This window comes from Cherax quadricarinatus, chromosome 6 (genome assembly GCF_038502225.1).
Source record: "Cherax quadricarinatus isolate ZL_2023a chromosome 6, ASM3850222v1, whole genome shotgun sequence".
Taxonomy (NCBI): domain Eukaryota; kingdom Metazoa; phylum Arthropoda; class Malacostraca; order Decapoda; family Parastacidae; genus Cherax; species Cherax quadricarinatus.
The window spans coordinates 12,121,484-12,146,640 of record NC_091297.1 but is presented as its reverse complement, the minus strand read 5'-3'; the positions used below and the strand labels follow the sequence as shown (position 1 = coordinate 12,146,640).

The 25,157-nt window shown below is 38.8% G+C and overlaps 1 protein-coding gene across 6 annotated transcripts in view; it reads right to left on the bottom strand.

Moving 5' to 3' along the window:
* Window positions 1-857: 857 nt before the first annotated feature.
* LOC128705557 (serine-rich adhesin for platelets-like) overlaps window positions 858-25,157 on the bottom strand; it is a 371,836-nt gene continuing 347,536 nt past the window's right edge. For 5 of the 6 annotated variants that reach the window (XM_070080270.1, XM_070080279.1, XM_070080286.1 and 2 more), the window contains 3 exons: window positions 12,450-13,207; window positions 11,798-12,094; window positions 858-3,206 (listed from right to left, as the gene is read on the bottom strand). In XM_070080270.1, coding sequence (XP_069936371.1) covers window positions 2,757-3,206; window positions 11,798-12,094; window positions 12,450-13,207 — 1,505 coding nt within the window. In that variant the 3' untranslated portion in view covers window positions 858-2,756. The remainder of the gene's footprint in view (window positions 3,207-11,797; window positions 12,095-12,449; window positions 13,208-25,157) is intronic. The other variant, XM_070080274.1, reaches the window with a different exon arrangement.

Sequence of the window (25,157 nt, the reverse complement as noted above, 5' to 3'; positions counted from 1 at the left end):
CTTTTCTTGACAGAGGAAGCATAAGAAAAGCAGTGAATGTACATGACACTGCGCATAGGCATGCGGTACACAGAAAAAGTAAAACCTGTATCTGAGTGGTGGACATGAACATCAATGAAAGGAAGCAAAGAATTAGATTCCCATTCAGCTTTAAACTTAATGGAAGGGGCAAGATTATTAAGAGCATCAAGAAATGGTTGGAAGAGACTAGTCATGAGGCCAAAGAGCAAAGATGTCATCTACATAGCGGAGCCAGAGTGAAGAGCGCACATCATCGAAATATTCCGTGTAAAGATTTGCAAGAACAGGAGACAGAGGAGAGCCCATAGTGACGCCAAAAATTTGAGAATATTTGCCTTGGAAGCAAAAGTAATCTTGAGTCCACACAAAGGTGGATAAGATCAAGAAAGACATCAGTAGGTATAGGGAGCTGAAGTAACCCTTCATTGGCCTTCTCCCTGAGAAAATTAAGGACATCATCAAGAGGGACACTTGTAAATGGTCCAAGTTGGATCGAAACGTCGTTGTAAGCTCCCATCTCCTATATGCGGGTTATTTGTATGACTGGGAGTCTGGCCATTACCTTCCCACTACTGTCAGGTTTAGGGAAACTGTGCTCTCAAAACTTATGAATTAGACATGTGACATACACATGGTTACCATACAGAAGCAACTGGCACTGCTCTGCAAGGACTGCTGGGCTGCACTGTCAGTTCACCACATACAACTTAATAGTCCGTTCTATTGTCCTGATAAAAAAAAAAAATTATGAAAATTATTAGTATACTAATCAAGGTACCTGGTAGGCAAACAAAACATAGTAACACAGTATATGCATTAGGCTCATATAAACATAGTTAAAAGGTTACTGTTTATTAGTTCATCCTAGCTGATAAAGAAATGAAGACTAGCAAATAATCATACTCTGAAAGCATGAAAGGAAAAAGGCAGGTCTGGCTGCAGCCAATTATGTGCAAACACAAGAGCTATTTCTTCAGTCATATATTATCTATGTCATGTGTCTTAAAAATGTACAAAAGTTATTTCTGCAAGTTATGTCCAAGATCTGTACAAAATAAGTACATACACCTACTTATGCATCCTACCACCAATTCTTTTTTGTACCTCATAAAAATCTTATAAAATACAGTACTTTAGCTATCTACAAATCTTTGGGTCACAATTTATTCCTTTGAGAATGCAAACTGCTACATGTCCAAGCCTCTAAAACAGGCAAATGTTGTGTGACTTGCAAATGGCACAATTACAAGCAACCTTTGGCAACATAATAGTATAGTTTGACAACCTATGGAACCTTCACTAAAATTAAGACTAAAACCCATCATCTTTACTAGTGGAAAAAAAAAAAAACTCCAGACACCAAAATACGTAAAATTGGAATCTGAACCGCCAGTAATGAAAAAACTATGCAAGACATACTGATTTCTTTAGAAGGCTGTATAAAGCACCATTTGTCTATATTTAAATAAAAAAATATACAGTATAAATATATATGTACAACAGTCCCCGCTCTTACGAATTTTTACATTCTTGGCGTTTATGAAGCAAAATGCTATTACCCATAGCTGTCTATTTTATTGCCAGAAAGAAAACACACAAACATTGGGCACAAAATGATATAATAACCACTAGAGATAAACTTTTGGCAGATATCATGATTTCATATACTACCATCACCAAGTTTCATTATTTCAGCTTCCGTTTTAAATACGAGACATTTCATAGAACATTTTTTTTTTACAGTAGCACCATCACTAATTCTAAAGCTTTCTTCATAACAGCCATGAAGTTATACCACAAAACTGGTAAAAATATAAAACATTTTATAAGATGTACAAAACAGCAGAGTGTAAGGCAAACTGACTGGGGAATGCTGCATTCATATATCTATGTGTAAGTTCTGAAAGGATGTCAAACAAGAGTTCGCATTTGGGTGACATGCCAAGCAGAAGGTAAGCACTTCATTATACAAGTTCCAATGAGCAAAATTTTATAATGCAAACTTTCGTAAAGCGGGGACCGATTACTAATGTTGATTTTTTTTTTTTTGTAAATGCACACCAGAATTTACAAAAGCTATTCAGTACTGAATCATTAAAATAAAGACCATATCTAAATAAATTTAAGGAAAATATTAGGAGTTCAATCAAAAGATGAAAACTTTCATGGAATTATTGTCACCTAATCAAAATAAATTTTATTCCCATTGCTTGCCAAGATGAATAGCATATGAAATCTAAGAGGACAAATCTCAAAACATTTCTTTGAATAAAATAATTCAAACATTTGTCTTAATGAGAAGCATTTAACAAGGAAATCCTGCCACACTTTTCAGGGACACCATCCTCTGAGTTACAACAGCAGGTACTCTTGTATACTGTATTCTCAACACTTAGGCTTACATTTGCAAAATTTGAGTTTCATACTTACACATTTTATAAAATAAACAATTCATACATTAAAATATTTTCATCTGCAATTACATTTCATTATTTATAGACTTGCTCATGACCTACAATAACAGTCAGGGCAAGTGAACAAAGAAATTGCACTGTTCTGACTTTAAATGTCAACTAAAATCCTTTTTTCTTTGTTTGCAAATAATTATAGGCAGACTATTACTAGCCAACACTCAAGATATGAGAATGTAAGGCCACCAGTCACTAAAATTAATAGCACTTGGGAGTATCATCACTTATTCATGAGTAATGCCTGAGATCAAGTGTTTTGTGAATTTACAAGTGTCGTACACCATGAACTCTGAACCTGTAAAGGCAAGTATAATGCATATTACCATGGTTACTGTTTATTTTCAACTCAACAATAGGAAAATATTCATCAATTTCTTTCTCCACAATGAAGGACTGAAGTGGTTCTCCATTTTGGCTGTATTCATAGCTCCCAAGTTGAATACCTTCGTCATTCTCAGATAAAAGGCCCCAAACTTCAAATTCTCGTGGAGCAGAGTCAATTTCTCCAGTGGGTGACAAAGATTTTGGGATATGTTCAAGACTGAAAGCTGTTGGTTTCACAAGGCCAGCCAACTGAATTACAATGTATCCTTGAGATCCCTTAAAAGCCCAGCACTGACCTGGCATTCTGTCAGGCTGAATAATAGTGCGAGGATTGTTTGTAGAATAACGGTAAACTGGAAAACCCAAAATCATGACTTCTGCTTGGTGAACCTGAAATGAAGTTTTAGTTTTACAGAAAGAAATACTTGATCTTATATAATTTTCTTGATTCTTATCCTGGCTAGTTTCTGGGTAAGATTATTTGACATTTATGTGAACTTTATGCAAGAATAAATAAATACAATAAATAAAATAAAAAATAGAAAAAATAACTAATAAATGTAAATAAATAGTAGTAGGTTGGTAGACAGCAACCACCCAGGGAGGTACTACCGTCATGCCAAGTGAGTGTAAAATTAAAGCCTGTAATTGTTTTACATGATGGTAGGATTGCTGGTGTCCTTTTTCTGTCTCATGAACATGCTAGATTTCAGGTACATCTTGCTACTTCTACTGACACTTAGGTCACACTATACATATGTGTACAAGCATATATATATACACACCCCTCTGGGTTTTCTTCTATTTTCTTTCTAGTTCTTATTCTTGTTTATTTCTTATCTCCACGGGGAAGTGTAACAGGATTCTTCCTCTGTAAGCCATGCGTGTTGTAGGAGGCGACTAAAATGCCGGGAGCAAGGGGCTAGTAACCCCTTCTCCTGTACAAATTACTTAATTTAAAAAGAGAAACTTTCGTTTTACTTTTTGGGCCACCCTGCCTTGGTGGGATACGGCCGGTTTGTCGAAAAAAGAAATAGTAAATAAATAGTAGCAAGTTGGTAGACAGCAACCACCCAGGGAGGTACTACTGTCCTGCCAACCACCCAGGGAGGTAATACTGTCCTGCCAAGTGTGTAAAACAAAAGCCTGTAATTGTTTTTCATGGTGGTAGGATTGCTGGTGTCTTTTGTCTGTCTCATAAATATGCAAGATTACAGACAAGTCTTCCTACTTCTACTTAGGTCACACTACACATACACGTACATGTTTATTTATACACACCCATCTGAGTCTTCTTTGATTTTATCTTAATAGTTCTTGTTCTTATTACTTTTCCTTTTATATCCATGGAGAAGTGGAATAAGAATCTTTCCTCTGTAAGCCATGTGTGTTGTAAAAGTAAACTAAAATGCCGGGAACAATGGGCTAGTAACCCCTTTTTCTTTAATAATTAAAAAATAAGAAGAAAATTGTCAAAGTGGGATGCCTGAATGTGCGTGGACGTTGTGCAGATGACACGAAAGATATGATTGTGAAGCTGGATGTCCTGCCTTTAAGGGAAACAAAGCTGAAGGGGGTGGGGGAGTTTCAGTGGAGAGGAATAAATGGGATTAGGTCAGGGGTTTCAAATAAAGCTAAAGAAAAAGTAGCAATAATGTTGAAGGACAAGCTATGGCAGGAAAAGAGGGACTATAAATGTATAATTCAAGGATTATGTGGAGTAAAATAAAGGTTGGATGTGAAAAGTGGGTTATAGTAAGCATATATGCACCTGGAGAAGAGAGAAGTGTAGAGGAGAGAGATTCTGGGAAATGATGAGTGAATGCATGGGGAGTTTTGAACAAAGTGTGAGAGTACTTGTGGTTAGGGATTTCAATGCTAAAGTGGGTAAAAATGTTGTGGAGGGAGTAGTAGGTAAATCTGGGGTGCCAGGGGTAAATGTAAATGGGGAGCCTTTAATTGAGTTATGTAGAAAGAGGTTTGGTAGTAAGTAATACATATTTTATGAAAAAGAGGATAAATAAATATACAAGGTATGATGTAGCAAGTAATGAAAGTAGTTTATTAGATTATGTATTGATGGATAAAAGGATGATGCGTAGGCTCCAGGATGTACACGTTTATAGAAGGACAACTGATATATCGGATCATTATTTAGTTGTAGCTGCAGTTAGAGTAAGACGTAGATGGGACAAGAGGAAAATGACAACAAAAGGGAGGTGAAAGTGTATAAACTAAACTAAGGGAGGAGGAAGCTCGGGCGAGATGTAAGCAACTATTGGCAGAAAGGTGGGCTGGTGCAAGTATGAGTAGTGCAGGGGTTGAAGAGGGTTGGAATAGTTTTAAAAATGCAGTATTAGAGTGTGGGAGCAGAAGTTTGTGGTTATAGGAGGGTGGGTGCAGGAGGAAAGAGGAGTGATTGGTGGAATGATGAAGTAAAGGGTGTGATAAAAAGAAAAAGGTAGGTTATGAGAGGTTTTTACAAAGCAGAAGTGTTATAAGAAGAGCAGAGTATATGGAGAGTAAAAGAAAGGTGAAGAGAGTGGTAAGAGAGTGCAAAAGGAGAGCAGATGATAGTGGGAGAGGCACTGTCAAGAAATTTTAATGAAAATAAGAAAAAATTTTGGAGCGAGTTAAACAACTTAAGAAAGCCTAGGGAACGAATGGATATGTCAGTTAAAAACAGAGTAGGAGAGTTAGTAGATGGGGAGATGGAGGTACTGGGCAAATGGCGAGAATATTTTGAGGCACTTTTAAATGTCGACAAAGAAAGGGAAGCGGAAATTTCATGCACTGGCCAGGGAGGTATACCATCTTGTAGGAGTGAAGAAGAGCAGGATGTGAGTGTGGGGGAGGTGTGCGAGACATTATGTAGAATGAAAGGGGGCAAAGCAGCTGGAACTGGCGGGATCATGACAGAAATGTTAAAAGCAGGGGGGGATATAGTGTTGGAGTGGTTGGTATTTTTGTTTAATAAATGTATAAAAGAGGAGACAGTACCTAGGGATTGGCAGAGAGCATGTATACTCCCTTTATATAAAGGGAAGGGGGACAAAAGAGATTGTAAAAATTATAGAGGAATAAGTTTACTGAGTATACCAAGAAAAGTGTACAGTAGGGTTATTACTGAAAGAATTAGAGGTAAGACAGAATGTAGGATTGCAGATGAGCAAGGAAGTTTTAGAGTGGGTAGGGGATGTGTAGATCAAGTGTTTACATTGAAGCATAAAAGAGAACAGTATTTAGATAAAGGTAGGGAAGTTTTTATTGCATTTATGGATCTAGAAAAGGCATATGATAGAGTGGATTGGGGAGCAATGTGGCAGATGTTACAGGTATATAGAATAGGTGGTAAGTTACTAAATGCTGTAAAGAGTTTTTATGAGGATACTGAGGCTCAGGTTAGGGTGTGTAGAAGAGAGGGAGACTACTTCCCGGTAAAAGTAGGCCTTAGACAGGGATGTGTAATGTCACCATGGTTGTTTAATACTATATTTATAGATGAGGTTGTAAAAGAAGTAAATGCTAGGGTGTTACGGAGAGGGTTGGGATTAAATTATGGGGAATCAAATACAAAATGAGAATTGACACAATTACTTTTTGCTGATACTGTACTTATGAGAGATTCTAAAGAAAAACTGCAAAGATTATTGGACAAGTTTGAGAGTGTATGTAAAGGTAGAAAGCTGAAAGTGAACATAGAAAAAAGTAAGGTGATGAGGGTATCAAATGATTTGGATAAAGAAAAATTGGATATCAAATTGGGGAGGAGGAGTATGGAAGAAGTGAATGTTTTCAGATATTTGGGAGTTGACGTGTCAGCAGATGAATTTATGAAGGATGAGGTTAATCATAGAATTGATGAAGGAAAAAAGGCAAGTGGTGCATTGAGGTATATGTGGAGAAAAAAAACGTTATCTATGGAGGCAAAGAAGGGAATGTATGAAAGTATTGCAGTACCAATACTCTTATATGGGTGTGAAACTTGGGTTGTAAATGCTGCAGCGAGGAGGCAGTGGAGATGTCCTGTCTATGGGCAATGCGTGGTGTGAATATCATGCAGAAAATTCGGAGTGTGGAAATTAGGAGAAGGTGTGGAGTACATAAAAGTATTTGTCAGAGGGCTAAAGAGGAAATGTTGAGGTGGTTTGGTGATTTAGAGAGAATGGATCAAAGTAGAATGACATGGAGAGCACATAAATCTGTAGGGGAAGGAAGGCGGGGTAGGGGTCGTCCTCGAAAAGGTCGGAGGGAGGGGGTAAAGGAGGTTTTGTGGGTGAGGGGCTTGGACTTCCAGCAAGCGTGTGTGAGCGTGTTAGATAGGAGTGAATGGAGACGAATGGTATTTGGGACCTGACGAGCTGTTGGAGTGTGAGCAGGGTAATATTTAGTGAAGGGATTCAGGGAAACCTGTTATTTTTATATAGCCAAACTTGAGTCCTGGAAATGGGAAGTACAATGCCTGCACTTTAAAGGAGGGGTTTGGGATATTGGCCGTTTGGAGGGATATGTTGTGTATCTTTATACGTATATACTTCTAAACTGTTATATTCTGAGCACCTCTGCAAAAACAGTGATTATGTGTGAGGTGAAACTGTTGAATGATGATGGGTCACCCTACCTCGGTGGGAGACAACCGACTTGTTGAAAAAAAAAAGTAAAATAAATACAATTATATTTTTTGTAACACTGGCTGTCTCCCACCAAAGCAGGGCGACCTGAAAAGGAAACACTTTCACCATCATTTACACTATCAATGTCTTGCCAGAAGCCAACAGATACAAGTTCAGGTGACTCTCCAAATAGCAAATGCAAATAAATATCACACATGCACACATAAGACAAGCCATGTGAGGATAGAAATGTTCAGCTCAAGATCTTTCACACATCTCCAAGCATCATCAGGAGCTATGCAATGTTGTAAGAGCAGCAACAGGTAGACTGGTCTTTTTGATTATAATAATAATAACAGGTAGACTGAGCTAAGTTTTTCTCTGAGGAAAGTTAGCACATTGATGCTGACTGGCATCAACATGCTACCTTTCTGTGTCTGGCACACAATCTGCAATGTTACTGCTGGAGCTTTACTGCTTCCCTGACTTATTCTAAGTTTTTCTGGGTCACAACTAGAACACATGGGGATATTGTGCTGTATTGTAACAAACTATTTCTATAAAGTTGAGTACAGTACATTATACAGTTATGGTAAATGACATACATAAACTATTTTACAGTAAGCCCCTTATTAAGCAAGGCATTTCTAGCAGCTTTAAAACTGGAGTGCATTACTGTAATGTACTCTACTGTATTGTACTTTCAACTCTTTTTTTTCAGGTAATACTACAGTGTAATGTATTCTAGTTTATTCTTAGTATATCAAGCAATCCATCAATACAGTGGACTAAGTCTGTTTTAATGGGTGTTTATCCATATCCATGTCCAGTAGTCTAAGTGGACTACAATTGCTTAATTGCAACATTCAATATGATGGATTTTTCACAAAAGAGGACACTCTTTCCCCCATTAATCTCTTTTACTGAACATTTACTGTAAAACTGTAGGGGTCATATAGCACTTGTGGAATGGGAGGCATTCAATTTCAATCCAAGAAGGGGAAGAAAAGTCCAGTTCCTTTGATCAACAGCCCCTCACCAGCATCTAGGCAAAATATTGCAATAAAGTAAAATATTACTACAGTATTTTACTACATCAACAAACTTGCCAGCATGAAAAAAAAAAAAAAAACTCAGTAGGTACTATCCTTGCATCAGTCATTAAATTCAAAAGAGGTAAAATTATTTAACGTGATTTAATGGTAAAAGTAGGTCTTAGACAGGGATGTGTAATGTCACCATGGTTGTTTAATACATTTAAAGATGGGGTTGTGAAAGAAGTAAATGCTAGGGTGTTGGGGAGAGGGGTGGGATTAAATTATGGGGAATCAAATACAAAATGGGAGTTGACACAGTTACTTTTTGCTGATGATACTGTGCTTATGGGAGATTCTAAAGAAAAGTTGCAAAGGTTAGTGGACGAGTTTGGGAGGGTGTGTAAAGGTAGAAAGCTGAAAGTGAACATAGAAAAGAGTAAGGTGATGAGGGTATCAAACGATTTAGATAAAGAAAAATTGGATATCACATTGGATAGAGGGAGCATGGGAGAAGTGAATGTTTTCAGATACATATTTAGAAGTTGACTTGCCAGCGGATGGGTTTATGAAGGATGAGGTTAATCATAGAATTAATGAAGGAAAAAAGGCGAGTGGTGTGTTGAGGTATTTGTGGAGACAAAAACGTTATGCATGGAGGCAAAGAAGGGAATGTATGAAAGTATAGTGGTACCAACACTCTTATATGGGTGTGAAGCTTGGGTTGTATATGTTGCAGCAAGGAGGCGGCTGGAGGCAGTGGAGATGTCCTGTCTAAGGGCAGAGAATTCGGAGGTGTGGAGTTAATAAAAGTACAGTGGACCCCCGCATACTGTTGGCATCACATAACGTTAAATCTGCATACCGATACATTTTATCGCTAAGATTTTGCCTCACATACCGCTAAAAAACCCGCTCAACGCTATTCGTCCGAGACGCGTCTAATGTGCGGCCTGAGCCAGCCTCACATGTTCCGCCGGTGGCATTGTTTACAAGCCAGCCTCCGCGGTAACATCCAAGCATACAATTGGAACATTTCGTATTATTACAGTGTTTTTGGTGATTTTATCTGCAAAATAAGTGACCATGGGCCCCAAGAAAGCTTCTAGTGCCAACCCTGTGGTAAAAAGGGTGAGAAATATTGTCGAAATACTGTGGTATCATAGTCAACTGCTGATGCTGCTGCTGCTGTAGCACCGTCAGCTGCTGCTGCTGCTGCTGTAGCACCGTCAGCTGCTGCTGCTGCTGTACCACCGTCAGCTGCTGCTGCTGCTGTAGTACCGTCTGCTGCTGCTGTAGCACCGTCTGCTGCTGCTGTAGCACTGTCAGCTGCTGCTGTAGCACTGTCAGCTGCAGCTGCTGCTGCTGCTGTAGCACTGTCAGCTGCTGCTGCTGCTGTAGCACTGTCAGCTGCTGCTGTAGCACTGTCAGCTGCAGCTGCTGCTGTAGCACTGTCAGCTGCTGCTGCTGCTGTAGCACTGTCAGCTGCTGCTGCTGCTGTATCACCGTCAGCTGCTGCTGCTGCTGTAGTACAGTCTGCTGCTGCTGTAGCACCGTCTGCTGCTGCTGTAGCACTGTCAGCTGCTGCTGTAGCACTGTCAGCTGCAGCTGCTGCTGCTGCTGTAGCACTGTCAGCTGCTGCTGCTGCTGTAGCACCGTTGTTGATGTGGCTTATTGAGAATACCAAGAAACAATTAACCCCAGAGGGTTAGCCACCCAGGATAACCCAAAAAAGTCAGTGTCATCGAAGACTATCTAACTTATTTCCATTGGGGTCCTTAATCTTGTCTCCCAGGATGCAACCCACACCAGTCGACTAACACCCAGGTGAACAGGGAAAAATGCCTGGAACTAGTGCTCATATTGGTGAATTTAAAGCCAGCAAAGGTTGGTTTGAGAGATTTAAGAATCGTAGTGGCATACACAGTGTGATAAGGCCTGTTCTGGAAGAAAATGCTGAACAGGACCTACAGTACTCAGGAGGAAAAGGCACTCCCAGGACAGTGTCTCATCAGTCATTGCTCCATCTTCAATAAAGGTGTCATTTATTCTTCATTTAGTAGAGTAGTACATGCACAATACATATTGTGCATGTACTACTCTACTATTGTGCATGTATCCTTCTCTTTGTGTGTAGGAAAATGTATATTTCATGTGGTAAAAATTTTTTTTCATACTTTTGGGTGTCTTGCACGGATTAATTTGATTTCCATTATTTCTCATGGGGAAAATTAATTTGCATAACAATAATTTCGCATAACAATGAGCTCTCAGGAACGGATTAATATCGTTATGCAGGGGTCCACTGTATTAGTCAGAGGGCTGAAGAGGGGTTGTTGAGGTGGTTTGGCCATTTAGAGAGAATGGATCAAAGTAAAATGACTTGGACAGCATATAAATCTGTAGGCAAAGGAAGGCAGGGTGGGAGTTGTCCTCAAAAAGGTTGGAGGGAGGGAGAAAAGGAGGTTTTGCGGGCGAAGGGCTTGGACTTTCAGCAAGCATGTGTGAGCGTGTTAGATAGGAGTGAATGGAGACAAATGGTTTTTGGGACCTGACGAGCTGTTGGAGTGTGAGCAGGGTAATATTTAGTGAAGTGATTAAGGGAAACTGGTGATTTTATATACCTGACCTTGAGTACTGGAAATGGAAGTACAATACCTGCACTTTAAAGGAAAGGTCTAGGATATTGGCAGTTTGGAGGGATATGTTGTATATCTTTATATATGCTTCTGGGTCCCTCTGCAAAGACAGTGTTTATGTATGAGGTGAGTGTGTTGAATGATGATGAAAGTATTTTCTTTTTGGGGGTTTTCTTTCTTTTTGGGTCACCCTGCCTCAGTGGGTGATGATGACTACTACTACTACTACTTTTCTTCTTCTCTTCTTTTCTTCTCCTCTTCTTCTTCTTCCTTTTCTTTTCTTTTCTTCTTTTCCTCTTCTTCTTTTCTTCTCCTCCTCTTCTTCTTGTAGAAGAAAAAAATTCACACAGAAAATCGTCAACTCTGCACCATTAAGGCTTTTAAAGTAATCCGAGCTGTTCCAAGAGGACGGGAATGGGTTGGACATCTCTGGTCATAGGGCATGTAAGTATGGCAACTGTTCCAAAAATCTGATTCTCATTGCTACACATAAGTGTTGAAAATTTGAAGACAATTGGATGAGGCACTCGAGTTATGAGCCAAATAAAATTGAAAAGTTAGAGAATGAAGGTACCTCTTTGGGGATACCTAGTTAGTAACTAATGGATCACAAAGTTATCTGTTATAAAAAAAAAAAAATGTTTTAGGAAAAAAAAAAAAAATTGCATGCTTTAGCACAAATTAAAAAAGTTTACCTGATAACTCTCAGTGCAGCGAGTAGAAATTATGTTTCCACCAGCACTTTCTAGAGCATGATCCACCATACCAGTCTTGTCTGCATCATATTTCATGAGGGCATCTTTCACAATCTGAATCACAGCAGATTCATTCAGTCCAGTAATAAAAGGCATTCCAGTTGAAACAGAGGAATATGTGGAACCATTATTATTCTTGGAGAGGTTTACAGTGGCAAAAAGAGAAGCATCACCACTACTGGTAGAGGTGGAAGAGACCCCTGCTAGCAATTCCAATCCTTCACCAGTTTCTTTCATCTGCAAAATATGGCAAATTTTTAACATTTTTTACCCTATCCTATTTATATCAGTTTTCCATTTTTTCCAACATATATAGTATTGCCAAGACACTGCTCAATCTTTCCACAAATTCTCAAATCTTGGTGGAACTGGTGATTGCTGCATGTATGTACTGTCCAGGCCAACTTGTGATAGCAGGTATGCTATCCTTCAGCTGCCATGAACATGTGAAGGTTATTTGAAATGTTGGGAAATAAGCTAGACATGAAGCCTTTTCTGCAAGGTTGCTGAAGTCCCAAAGGAAACAAGGAATCAAATATTCAAATATACAAAATTATGAATTTATATGTCAAAAGAATTCTTAAAACCTTACCTTTGAATGCTGATCACCTGCCTTACTTGCCTCGACTTCCGCAACAGCTTCTGCAACAGCTATTGATACTGTCTCATTCACTGCAGTGGAAACAGCAGATGGTAAGACTGATGCAACTGCCTCTTGTGCAGCAACTGCAACAAAATCTTGTATTTCTGCACTTACAGTCTTTTTAACTGCATCATTTACAGCAATTACCAAGGCCTCTGATACAACTTTAGGTAGTGCAGTTTCAACAGCCTTGGGCACAGCATCAGCTATGGCATCTGATATAGCTACTTCTACTGCATCAGGAATAGCATGAGCGACAGCATCAGTAACAACAGTATCAACTGCTTTATCAACAGCTGTGTCTACAGCACCTTCCATTGTCATACTCACAGCACCTGTTACTGCTTTTGCAACAGCTTCAGGAACTGCTGCAGCAACATAATCAGGAACAGCAGTAGCCACAGCTTCTGAAACTGCTGAAGCAATAAACACTGGCACAACTTGCTTGACAGCAGCATTAACAATGTCATGTAATTGCTGTTTGGATGTGTGAAGTTGAATCTCCAGCTGTTCTGACACCTTCTGCTCTAACACAATGGCTGCTACCTCAACCTGCTCAGCCACCTGCTGTTTTGATATTTCTAAGAAGTCTGCATGCTGCTTTTGGATCTCTGAACGTAGTTTCTCCAAAACAGTTTCCATTACGAGTTGTGTCGTCTGCGCAACAGCTGCTTGAGTAGCTACCACTGCTGCTTCTTTCTCTTCTCCTGACAGAAAATAAAACAAATATTAAAAAAGTTTTTCTTAACTCAACATTCACTCAATCATCATCTTTCCAGAAGCATACTTAGAGTCAGGTTGCCCCTCCAACTACAATATCCCAGCTCCTCCCGAGTGCAGGCACTGTACTTCTCACCTCCAGGATGCAAGTCCAACTAACAGGTTTCCTTGAGTCTCTTCAAAAAAGTTACTCTGTTCACACTCCAACAGCACATTCCTTAAAAACCACTTGTCTCTATGCACTTCTACTTAACCTGCTTATCCAAGCTTGCTGGATGCAAGGTACGGGATAGGGTATAAGCCCCTCGTACCCCTTATGTTCAACCATTCCTGGGATGATCCCTCCCTCTCCTACTCTTCATCTGGTTTTATACATCTCTTTGTCAACTTACCATCCCTCTCCATCCTTTATACATACCCAAACCACCTCAACAACTCTTCCTCAGCTCTCCAATTACGTCCTTGGTCTCCCCACATCACCCTTTTATTTCGATGCTTTGAATCCTCTTCACAACATTCACACTACACATTGCTCTCAAGCATGACATCTTGTCTGCCTCTAGTCTTCTTTTCTGCTAGAGTATTAAAAACTCATGCCTCATGCCCGTATAAGTGATGATACCACTATACTCTGGCACATTCTTTCAAGGCTCCATAGATAAGCTTCTTTCTTTCCACAGATACAGTGGACAACTATAATTCGAAAGTTTACTTTCCCAAAAACTGCACTACTATTGATTTATGTGGCATATAGACTGAAAAACATATGGGAAAAAATTGGGTTGTATTCTTGAGATCTTCAAGAGATTATAGCAAATTCTTTTAATGTCATAAAAATAAGTTGTGTTAACTAACATTGTCGATGAGATGATGATGATGATGATGATGATGATGCTCTTAAAAATTGAGCTCTAGTGAGTTCAGTTAAAAGAAAGTACATTAGCTAAAAAATGGTTACATTAATATTGTGTATTATTTGTTACCTACCTTCAAGTCAAGTTTGGGATGTTTAACATGTTGGAGTGAGTGAAGAGGGTGACCATGAACTTATTCCTCATTCTTTTCACTATATGACACCAAGGATTACTCATTGCATAAGACCTTATCTTTGTCTCACTCTCTCAAAGTGACTGAATCACTGATTCTCTAACACCCAACATTTGGCCATCTCCATGAAGCATGTGTCACCCTTCACCATTTCAATTTCCTCCAGTGTTCTTATGTAATATGCATAGTTTCAGGCTTAACCCTTTGAGGGTCGACAGGCCCTCTCCGAAACTCGTTCTCAGGGTCGGCCAAATTTAAAAAAAAAAAAAAAATATTTTCTCTTATGAAAAGATAGAGAATCTTTTCCTGATCATAAAGACACCAAAAGTTTGAAATTTGATAGAAAACTTACGGAATTATGCTCTCGCAAAGTTAGCGGTCTCGGCGATGTTTACGCATCGGCGATTTTGCCCACTTTGAGCCCCATTTTCGGCCAATTTCACTGTACTAGTCGACAAAAAACATGAATATTTCGCTAGAACTCCATTTTTTCTATCGAATGGGTGCAAGAAACCACCCATTTATGAAATTCAACTATCCAGTACAGTGGTCAGAATTTAGCAATTTTGCCAATTTCACACAAATTTCAAAAGATGCCAATTTCCAAATAGGGTCCAGAATAAACAAGAAAGACATTCCTGGCACTAAAATGACATTTCCTCTAGTCATTAGTCACGTCTCAAGGCCCCTCTTATATTCTTTTGCTTTCCACTTTGAATTTTTATTCTCACAAAAAATATAAGATTTACTGTTATGCAGACTACTGCATTAGTGTAAAAAATGGTATAAATATTATTGGTGCACTTGTGAAAGAATATTAGACTAACCAGTTGACGTGTATTGCACGCTTGGCACGATTTGTTTACTTTTGAAGTTTGGTAAAAATCGAACATTTCTGCTACTTTGAGCTCAATTTCAAGGCACCTTTCATTGTAAAACCAGTCAAAATCATCTCAATTTCTGTAATATGTCTTCCATTCTATAAAATGAGACCAAGAAAACTAGAATACAACAATAAATACCATACGAAAATACACTGCAAAGTCGCTGATTTATTCCAAAAAAATGGTCAAAGTTTTTTTTTTCTCATTATGCACTGTGCTGCAGGATTTTTTTAGACTGTGCACACTGACCACATAGACCCATTCTTTCATATGAAGGCCTACCAGCTTTCTCCCACTAGATTTGAGGTCGCTAGAATTTATGAGTACTAGAACGTCAAAAACCCCTACGCGTAAGACATACTAGTACGACCAAAACCCTCAAAGGGTTAATCTACTTCTTTTCTTCGCCAGTATCACCTGCACTTTATTTGGAAGCTATGATAAATATCAAAAGATAAGATGGGACGATGAAATAAAGGAAAAACTGAGCAGTGTGCACCAAGCTAAAAATCGTATGGTCCAGATATGCTGACCCATGTTGGAGGCTGGTCTGTTTACAGTCCATCACCCATCCCCTGCAGTGATAAGACAACAGTTGCCTATGGGTATTGGTGAGGTCTCAGGCCTGTCTGCTGTGGTGCTCACTAATATAAATCAGTGCCACCAATGGAAATGAATTTCACTCTTAAATGGAAATGGGCACACTTCTAGTGGAAATGAAAATCTAAATTTAAATTGCATAGTATTGAAAGCTAGAACTATGATTGTATGACAAGGTTTTCTAGTGTACTACAACACACCATTCACCCTTTTCCCCCCTTCATCTATTCTATGGTTCACCTGATCTTTCATAGACCCATCTACTGAAATGTCCACTCCCAAATATCTAAATACATCCACTTCTTTCATACTCCCTCTCCTTCAATCTGTTATTCAATCTAGTATTGCCTTGATTTTTTGTTATCCTCATCACCTTGCTCTTTTCTATGTTCACTTCAATTTCCTTTTACAAACCCTCACAAATTCATTTGTCTTCAGAATCCCCTAAACAAACTGTGCAATTAGCAAAGAGTAACTGGGATAACTCCCATGTATTAGGTCCAGCGTCTTTTAATCCCACACCTCTTCCCGACACCTTAGTGTTTACTAGGGCATTGGGGGATTGTTGAAATAGTCCCCCTCCCTACTACATACCTTAACCTGAGCCTCAATCTCTGCATGTAATATCTTATCTCTTCTAGTAACCTACCTCCTATGCCATACATATGCAACATCTGCCACCACATGGCTCTCCTATTCACCTTATCATATGCCTTTTCTAAATCCATAAATGCATCCCCTTACCTTCCTAAATCTTCCCTGCTCCTCTGCAATCTTACTTTACAGTAAATCACCACCTTTTGTTCCTCCATCTACTGTTTCTGCCTGTTCACAAGAGAACTATGCATGCTCTTTGCCAATTCTTTGCTATCTTCCCTTCTTCCATGCATACAGTGAACAAACAAGCCAACCACTCCAACACTATTTCCACCTGTTTTTAACATGTCTTAGCCACATAAATTTCAGTTGCTTTACCCACTGCCTCACACATTTTCCACACATCCACCTAAGTTCCTCCTCATTCCTATACAATGTTACCACTCCCTGCCCCCATGCATGAAATCACTGCCTCCCCTTCATCACTAACAATCAACAAATCACAATATCCTCTCGATCTTTCCAGTATTCCAACCTCCATCTAACATCTCCCTTCTTTCATTCTTAGCTAAAAGTCATTTGCTATGAAGGAGCCCTCACTTTACTGAGCCTTTTCAATACAGCTTCTTATTCTTAGCAAAATTGGCTGATATAGACTTGCCCCCTTCTCTCACTGGCTCTTTTTGTACTTCCTCACCACTCTAACTTCCCTCTTCCTCTCCATATACTCTTGCCTTCAGAACAGTCTATCATTTTTACTAGGGATGTGCCAAAGTAGCAGTGGTATCTACTAATTTTGATACGTCTCAAAATGAGTGTAGGAATTGGTGGGTATCAACCGATTTTGATAGTATCAGTATCTGCCCAAAGTTTGGATATGTCCCACACATAATTTCTATACTGTAAAAGCCTCTTATGTTCTAATTTTTTCTCCCTTACTACCCTCTTTACCTTATCATTATCTATATTTTTACCTCATCATCATCATCTACATTAATAATATAGTACTTTGGATGTAGCTATAAACATGAAGTCAAAGGCTAAGATTAATATAAGGCAGAAATTATAAACTATGGTCACTTTACACATTAAAACAGAAAACTAAACTAACAAGATAAAATGATGATGGCATAAAATATGTAAAATGGCCCTGAAATCAGATTCAAAAACTGAAAGATAATCAAGAAGAAATGCTATCATATAACTCATAAAAATAAAAACTGAAGATAACAGAAATTTTTGTTTACAAAGAAAATTACAAATAATTTTAGGAAAGTAAAGAATACTGCACTATATATGATACAGTAACAGTATAAATTTGAAATAGGGAAAAATGCCACAATGTTGTATAAAGTTGACCATCGATTAAAAGGTAGTTATTCTCTTGAAAATGCCATGTGAATAAAAAAAATAGTGTAAAGTGAATTGAAGAACATATGAGGAAAAATAAGTTTATGTTAACTGAAGCCCACCAAAAATGCCAAGTTTTGTAGTTAAGAACATAAGCAAGGAGGAGCACTGCAGCAGGCCTGCTGGTCCATGCTAGGCAGGTCCTTCACAATCCATCCCACCATTAGGACATTTGCCTAACCCAACCTTCAGCACTACCCAAGAAACAAGCCCCGATAACTCCACTCAAATCCCACCCTTTTCACTCATAAGAACATAAGAATGAAGGAACACTGCAACAGGCCTACTGACCCATGCGAAGCAGATTCATGTCCCCCCCCCCCAGATTAGCCCAATGACCCACCCAGTCTGGTCACCTCCACTCAAGGAGCACGGCACCAGACTCAGCAGCACAAGCTAGTCAGGTCCAACTCACACCCACTCATGTATTTATCTAACCTATTTTTAAAACTACACAACGATTTAGCCTCAATAACTGTACTCGGGAGTTTGTTCCACTCATCCACAACTATTACCAAACCAGTGCTTTCCCATATCCTTCCTGAATCTGAATTTTTCCAACTTGAAATCATTGCTGCGAGTCCTGTCTTGGCTGGAAATTTTCAGCACGCTATTTACATCCCCTTTATTTATTCCTGTTTTCCACCTATACACCTAAATCATATCCCCCCTAATTCTACGCCTTTCAAGAGAGTGCAGACTCAGGGCCCTCAGTCTATCCTCATAGGGAAGATCTCTGATACATGGGATCATCTATGTCATCCTCCTCTGTACGTTCTCTAGAGCATTTACATCCGTTCTGCAATACGGTGACCAGAACTGAGCAGCACAGTCTAAATGAGGCTTAACCAAGGATATATAGAGTTAAAGAAAAACCTGAGGACTTCATTATTTATATTTCTAGATTTTTTTTTTTAACAAGTCGGCTGTCTCCCACCAAGGCAGGGTGACCCAAAAAGAAAAAATCCCCAAAGAGAAAATCCTTTCATCATCATTCAACAATTTCACCTCACTCACACATAATCACTGTTTTTGCAGAGGTGCTCAGAATACAACAGTTTAGAAGCATATACGTATAGAGACACAACATATCCCTCCAATCTGCTAATATCCAGAAACCCCTCCTTTAGAGTGCAGGCATTGTACTTCCCATTTCCAGGACTCAAGTCCGGCTATATAAAAATAAACGGTTTCCCTGAATTCCTTCACTATTACCCTGCTCACACTCCAACAGATCATCAGGTCCCAAATACCATTCGTCTCCATTCATTCCTATCAAACACGCTCATGTACGCCTGTTGGAAGTCCATGCCCCTCGCCCACAAAACCTCCCTTACCCCTTCCTTCTAACCTTTTCGAGGACGATCCTACCCCGCCTTCCTTCCCCTACAGATTTATATGCTCTCCATGTAATTCTACTTTGATCCATTCTCTCTAAATGACCAAACCACCTCAACAACCCCTCTTCAGCCCTTTTATTAACTCCACACCTAATTTCCACACTCTGAATTTCTGCATAATATTTACACCACACACTGCCCTTAGACAGGACATCTCCACTGCCTCCAACCGTCTCCTCGCTGCTGCATTCACAACCCAAGCTTCATACCCATATAAGTGTTGGTACTACTATACTTTCATACCTTCCCTTCTTTGCCTCCATAGATGACGTTTTTTTGTCTCCACATACACCTCAACGCACCACTCACCTTTTTTCCCTCATCAATTCTATGATTAACCTCATCCTTCATAAATCCATCCGCTAACATGTCAACTCCCAAGTATCTTCTTCCATACTACTCCTCCCCATTTTGATATCCTTGATACCATCATTACCTTACTCTTTTCTATGTTCACTTTCAACTTTCTACTTTTACACACACTCCCAAACTCATCCACTAACCTTTGCAATTTTTCTTGAGAATCTCCCATAAGCACAGTATCATCAGCAAAAAGTAATGTGTCAATTCCCATTTTGTATTCGATTCCCCACAAATTAAACCAACCCCTCTCCCGAACACCCTAGCATTTACTTCTTTTACAACCCCATCTATAAATATATTAAACAACCATGGTGACATTACACATCCCTGTCTAAGACCTACTTTTACCTCTCTTCTACACACCCTAACCTGAGCCTCACTATCCTCATAAAAACTCGTTACAGCATTTAGTAACTTACCACTTATTCCATATACTTGTAACATCTGCAACATTGCTCCCCTATCCACTATCATATGCCTTTTCTAAATCCATAAATGCAATAAAAACTTCCCTACCTTTATCTAAATACTGTTCACATATATGCTTCAATGTAAACACTTGATCTACACATCCCCTACCCACTCTGAAACCTCCTTGCTCATCCGCAATCCTACATTCTGTCTTACCTCTAATTCTTTCAATTATAACCCTACCGTACACTTTTCCTGGTATACTCAGTAAACTTATTCCTTAATAATTTTTACAATCTCTTTTGTCCCCATTCCCTTTATATAAAGGGACTATACATGCTCTCCGCCAATCCCTAGGTACCTTCCCCTCTTTCATACATTTATTAAACAAAAATACCAACCACCCCAATATTATATCTCCCCCTGCTTCTAACGTTTCTGTCATGATCCCGTCAGTTCCAGCTGCTTTACCCCCTTTTCATTCTACGTAATGCCTCACACACCTCCCAAACACTCACATCCTATTCTTCTTCACTCCTAAATGATGTTATAGCTCCCTGGTCAGTGCATGAAATTACCGCTTCCCTTTCTATGTCGACATTTAAAAGTTCCTCAAAATATTCTCGTCATCTACCCAAAACCTCCATTTCCCCATCTATTAACTCCCCTACTCTGTTTTTAACTGACAAATCCATTCGTTCTCTAGGCTTTATTGTTTAACTCACTCCAAAATTTTTTTCTTATGTTCATTAAAATTACTTGACAGTGCCTCTCCCACTATCATCTGCTCTCATTTTGCACTCTCTCACCACTCTCTTCACCTTTCTTTTACTCTCCATATACTCTACTCTTCTTATAATGCTTCTGCTTTGTAAGAACATCTCATAAGCTAACTTTTTCTCTTTTATCACACCCTTTACTTCATCATTCCACCAATCACTCCTCTTTCCTCCTGCCCCCACCCTCCTTTAACTAGAAACTTCTGCCCCACATTCTAATACTCCATTTTTAAAACAATTCCAACCCCCTTCAACCCTCCCCACTACTCACACTTGCACCAGCCCACCTTTCTGCCAATAGTTGCTTATATCACACCCGAACTTCCTCCTCCCTTAGTTTATACACTTTTACCCCCCTCCTGCTTGTTGTTGCCATTTTCCTCTTTTCCCATCTACCTCTTACTCTAACTGTAGCTACAACTAAATAATGATCCGATATATCAGTTGCCCCTCTATAAAAGTGTACATCCTGGAGCCTACCCATCAACCTTTTATCCACCAATACATAACCTAACAAACTACTTTCATTACGTGCTATATCATAACTTGTATATTTATTTATCCTCTTCTTCATAAAATATGTATTACTTATTACCAAACCTCTTTCTACACATAGCTCAACTAAAGGCTCTCCATTTTCACTGACCCCTGGCACCCCAAATTTACATACTACTCCCTCCACAACATTTTTGCCCACTTCAGCATTGAAATCCCCAACCACCATTACTCTCACACTTGGTTCAAAACTCCCCATGCATTCACTCAACATTTTCCAAAATCTCTCTCTCTCCTCTACACTTCTCTTTTCTCCAGGTGCATATACGCTTACTATAACCCACTTTTCATCCAACCTTTATTTTACTCCACATAATCCTTGAATTAATACATTTATAGTCCCTCTTTTCCTGCCATAACTTATCCTTCAACATTATTGCTACTCCTTCTTTAGCTTTAACTCTATTTGAAACCCCTTGACCTAATTCCATTTATTCCTCTCCACTGAAACTCTCCCACCCTCTTCAGCTTTGTTTCACTTAAAGCCAGGACATCCAGCTTCTTCTCATTCATAACATCCACAATCATCTCTTTCTTATCATTTGCACAACATCCACGCACATTCAGACTTCCCACTTTGACAATTTTTTTATTCTTTTTAGTAATTATTACAGGAAAAGGGGTTACTAGCCCATTGTTCCTGGCATTTTAATTGACTTTTACAACACGCATGGCTTACAGAGGAAAGATTCTTATTCCACTTCCCCATGGATATAAAAGGAAAAGTAATAAGACCAAGAACTATTAAGATAAAATCAAAGAAAACTCAGATGAGTGTGTATAAATAAACGTGTACATGTATGTGTAGTGTGACCTAAGTGTAAGTAAAAGTAGTAAAACATACCTGTAATCTTGCATATTTATGAGACAGACAAAAGACACCAGCAATCCTACCATCACGTAAAACAATTACAGACTTTTGTTTCACACTCACTTGGCAGGACGGTAGTACCCCATGGTTGGTTGCTTTCTACCAACCTACTACCAACTTCTAAATATGAAGCCAAGAATTCTGTTAGCTTTATTGCGAACACTAATGCACTGTTGTCTTGGTTTTAGATTACTGCTAACCAGAACTCGTAAATCCTTTTCGCAATTAGTAGTATTAAGATCTACATTATTTAGTTTATATGTCGCATGGTTATTTTCCTGTCCAACATTTAGAACTTTGCATTTGTTTATATTAAAATGCATCTGCCACTTCTCTGACCATTGCATCAGTCTATTCAAATCATCCTGGAGTGCTCTAGTGTACTCATTAGAATGACTTGGACTGCTTATTTTGGCATCATCAGCAAATTTGCTTATGTCCCTATTTATTCCCTCATCTAAGTCGTTTATGTAAATTGTGAACAACAATGGGCCCAACACTGACCCTTTAGTAACACCGCTTGTGATGTGCCCCCATTCTGATTTCTCCCCATTTATGCAAACTCTCTGCTGCCTATTTGTCAGCCATGCCTCTACCCAGGAAAAAATTTCTCCTCCTATTCCGTGTGCCTTAAGTTTCCTCGATAGCCTCTGATGTGGAACTCTATCGAAAGCCTTACTGAAGTCCATATACACAATATCATATTCATTACCATGATTTACCTCCTCAAACACCTTAGTGAAAAAGTTAGGAAATTTGTAAGACATGAACGGGGCGTCCCTTTGTAAACCCGTGTTGAGATTCATTAATCAATATGTGCCTATCAAGATGCTATGAATTGCTTTGGCAATTATTGATTCCATAAATTTTCCCACTGTATTTATCCAACCTAAATTTAAAACTACCCAAGGTCCTAGCTTCAATAACCATACTAGGCAGACTGTTCAACTTATCAACTACCCTATTTCCAAACCAATACTTTCCTACATCCTTCCTAAATCTAAACCTGTCTAACTTGAATCCATTATTGCAGGTTCTCTCTTTGAGAGATATCCTGAAGACCTTATTTATACCCAGTTTGTTAATACCCATCTTCCACTTGTACACTTCGATCATGTCTCCCCCCATTCTCCATCTTACAAGTGAATGTAATTTAAGGGACTTCAAACTTTCTTCATACAGAAGATTTCTAATGCTACGAATTAATTTTCTAATTCTTCGTTGAATGTTTTCTAATGAATTTATATCCATTCTGTAATGTGGAGACCAAAACTGAGCTGTGTAATCTAGGTGAGGCCTTACTAATGATGTATAAAGCTGTAGTATAACCTCTGGACTTCTGTTGCTTATACTTCTTGATATAAATCCCAGTAATCTGTTTGCCTTATTACATACACTTAGGCATTGCTGTCTTGGTTTAAGGTTGCTGCTTACCATAACCCCCAAGTCCTTTTCGTAATCCGTATGGCTAAGTTCAATGTTATTTAACTTAGAAGTGCTAGGGTTATGGACACTCCTGAGCTTCAGAACCTTGCATTTATCTACACTGAATTGCATCTGCCACTTTTCTGACCAAGAATTGAGTTTGTCTAAATCTTTCTGAGGTTCCGTGACATCTATATTTCAATCAATTATCCTACCTATCTTCATGTCATCGGCAAATTTGCTCATATTACTAGTAATTCCCTCATCAAGGTCATTGACATATATATTATAAACAACAATGGGATCAAGACCGATCCCTCTGGAACGCCACTAGTTACAGATCCCCACTCAGTTTTAACCCCATTTATGCACACACTCTGCTTCCTATTGGTGAGTCATGACTTGATCCATGACAGCACTTTTCTCCCAATGCCATGAGCAGCCACTTTCTTTAGCAGTCTCCAATGTAGTACTCTATCAAAACCCTAACTAAAACCCAAATAAACAATATCAAATTCTTTATCATGATCAATGGCCTCAAAAGCCTCACTGAAGAAAGTTAATAAACTAGTTAGGCAGGAACAGCCCCTGGTGAATCCATGTTGAGTATCATTAACCCTTTGAGGGTCGACAGGCCCTCTCCGAAACTCGTTCTCAGGGTCGGCCAAATTTAAAAAAAAAAAAAATTATTTTCTCTTATGAAAAGATAGAGAATCTTTTCCCGATCATAAAGACACCAAAAGTTTGAAATTTGATAGAAAACTTACGGAATTATGCTCTCGCAAAGTTAGCGGTCTCGGCGATGTTTACGCATCGGCGATTTTGCCCACTTTGAGCCCCATTTTCGGCCAATTTCACTGTACTAGTCGACAAAAAACATGAATATTTCGCTAGAACTCCATTTTTTCTATCGAATGGGTGCAAGAAACCACTCATTTATGAAATTCAACTATCCAGTACAGTGGTCAGAATTTAGCAATTTTGCCAATTTCACACAAATTTCAAAAGATGCCAATTTCCGAATAGGGTCCAGAATAAACAAGAAAGACATTCCTAGCACTAAAATGACATTTCCTCTAGTCATTAGTAACGTCTCAAGGCCCCTCTTATATTCTTTTGCTTTCCACTTCGAATTTTTATTTTCACAAAAAATATAAGATTTACTGTTATGCAGACTACTGCATTAGTGTAAAAAATGGTATAAATATTATTGGTGCACTTGTGAAAGAATATTAGACTCACCAGTTGACGTGTATTGCACGCTTGGCACGATTTGTGTACTTTTGAAGTTTGGTAAAAATCGAACATTTCTGCTACTTTGAGCTCAATTTCAAGGCACTTTTCATTGTAAAACCAGTCAAAATCATCTCAATTTCTGTAATATGTCTTCCATTCTATAAAATGAGACCAAGAAAACTAGAATACAACAATAAATACCATACGAAAATACACTGCAAAGTCGCTGATTTATTAAAAAAAAATGGTCAAAGTTTTTTTTTTTCTCATTATGCACTGTGTGCTGCAGGATTTTTTTTAGACTGTGCACACTGACCACATAGACCCATTCTTTCATATGAAGGCCTACCAGCTTTCTC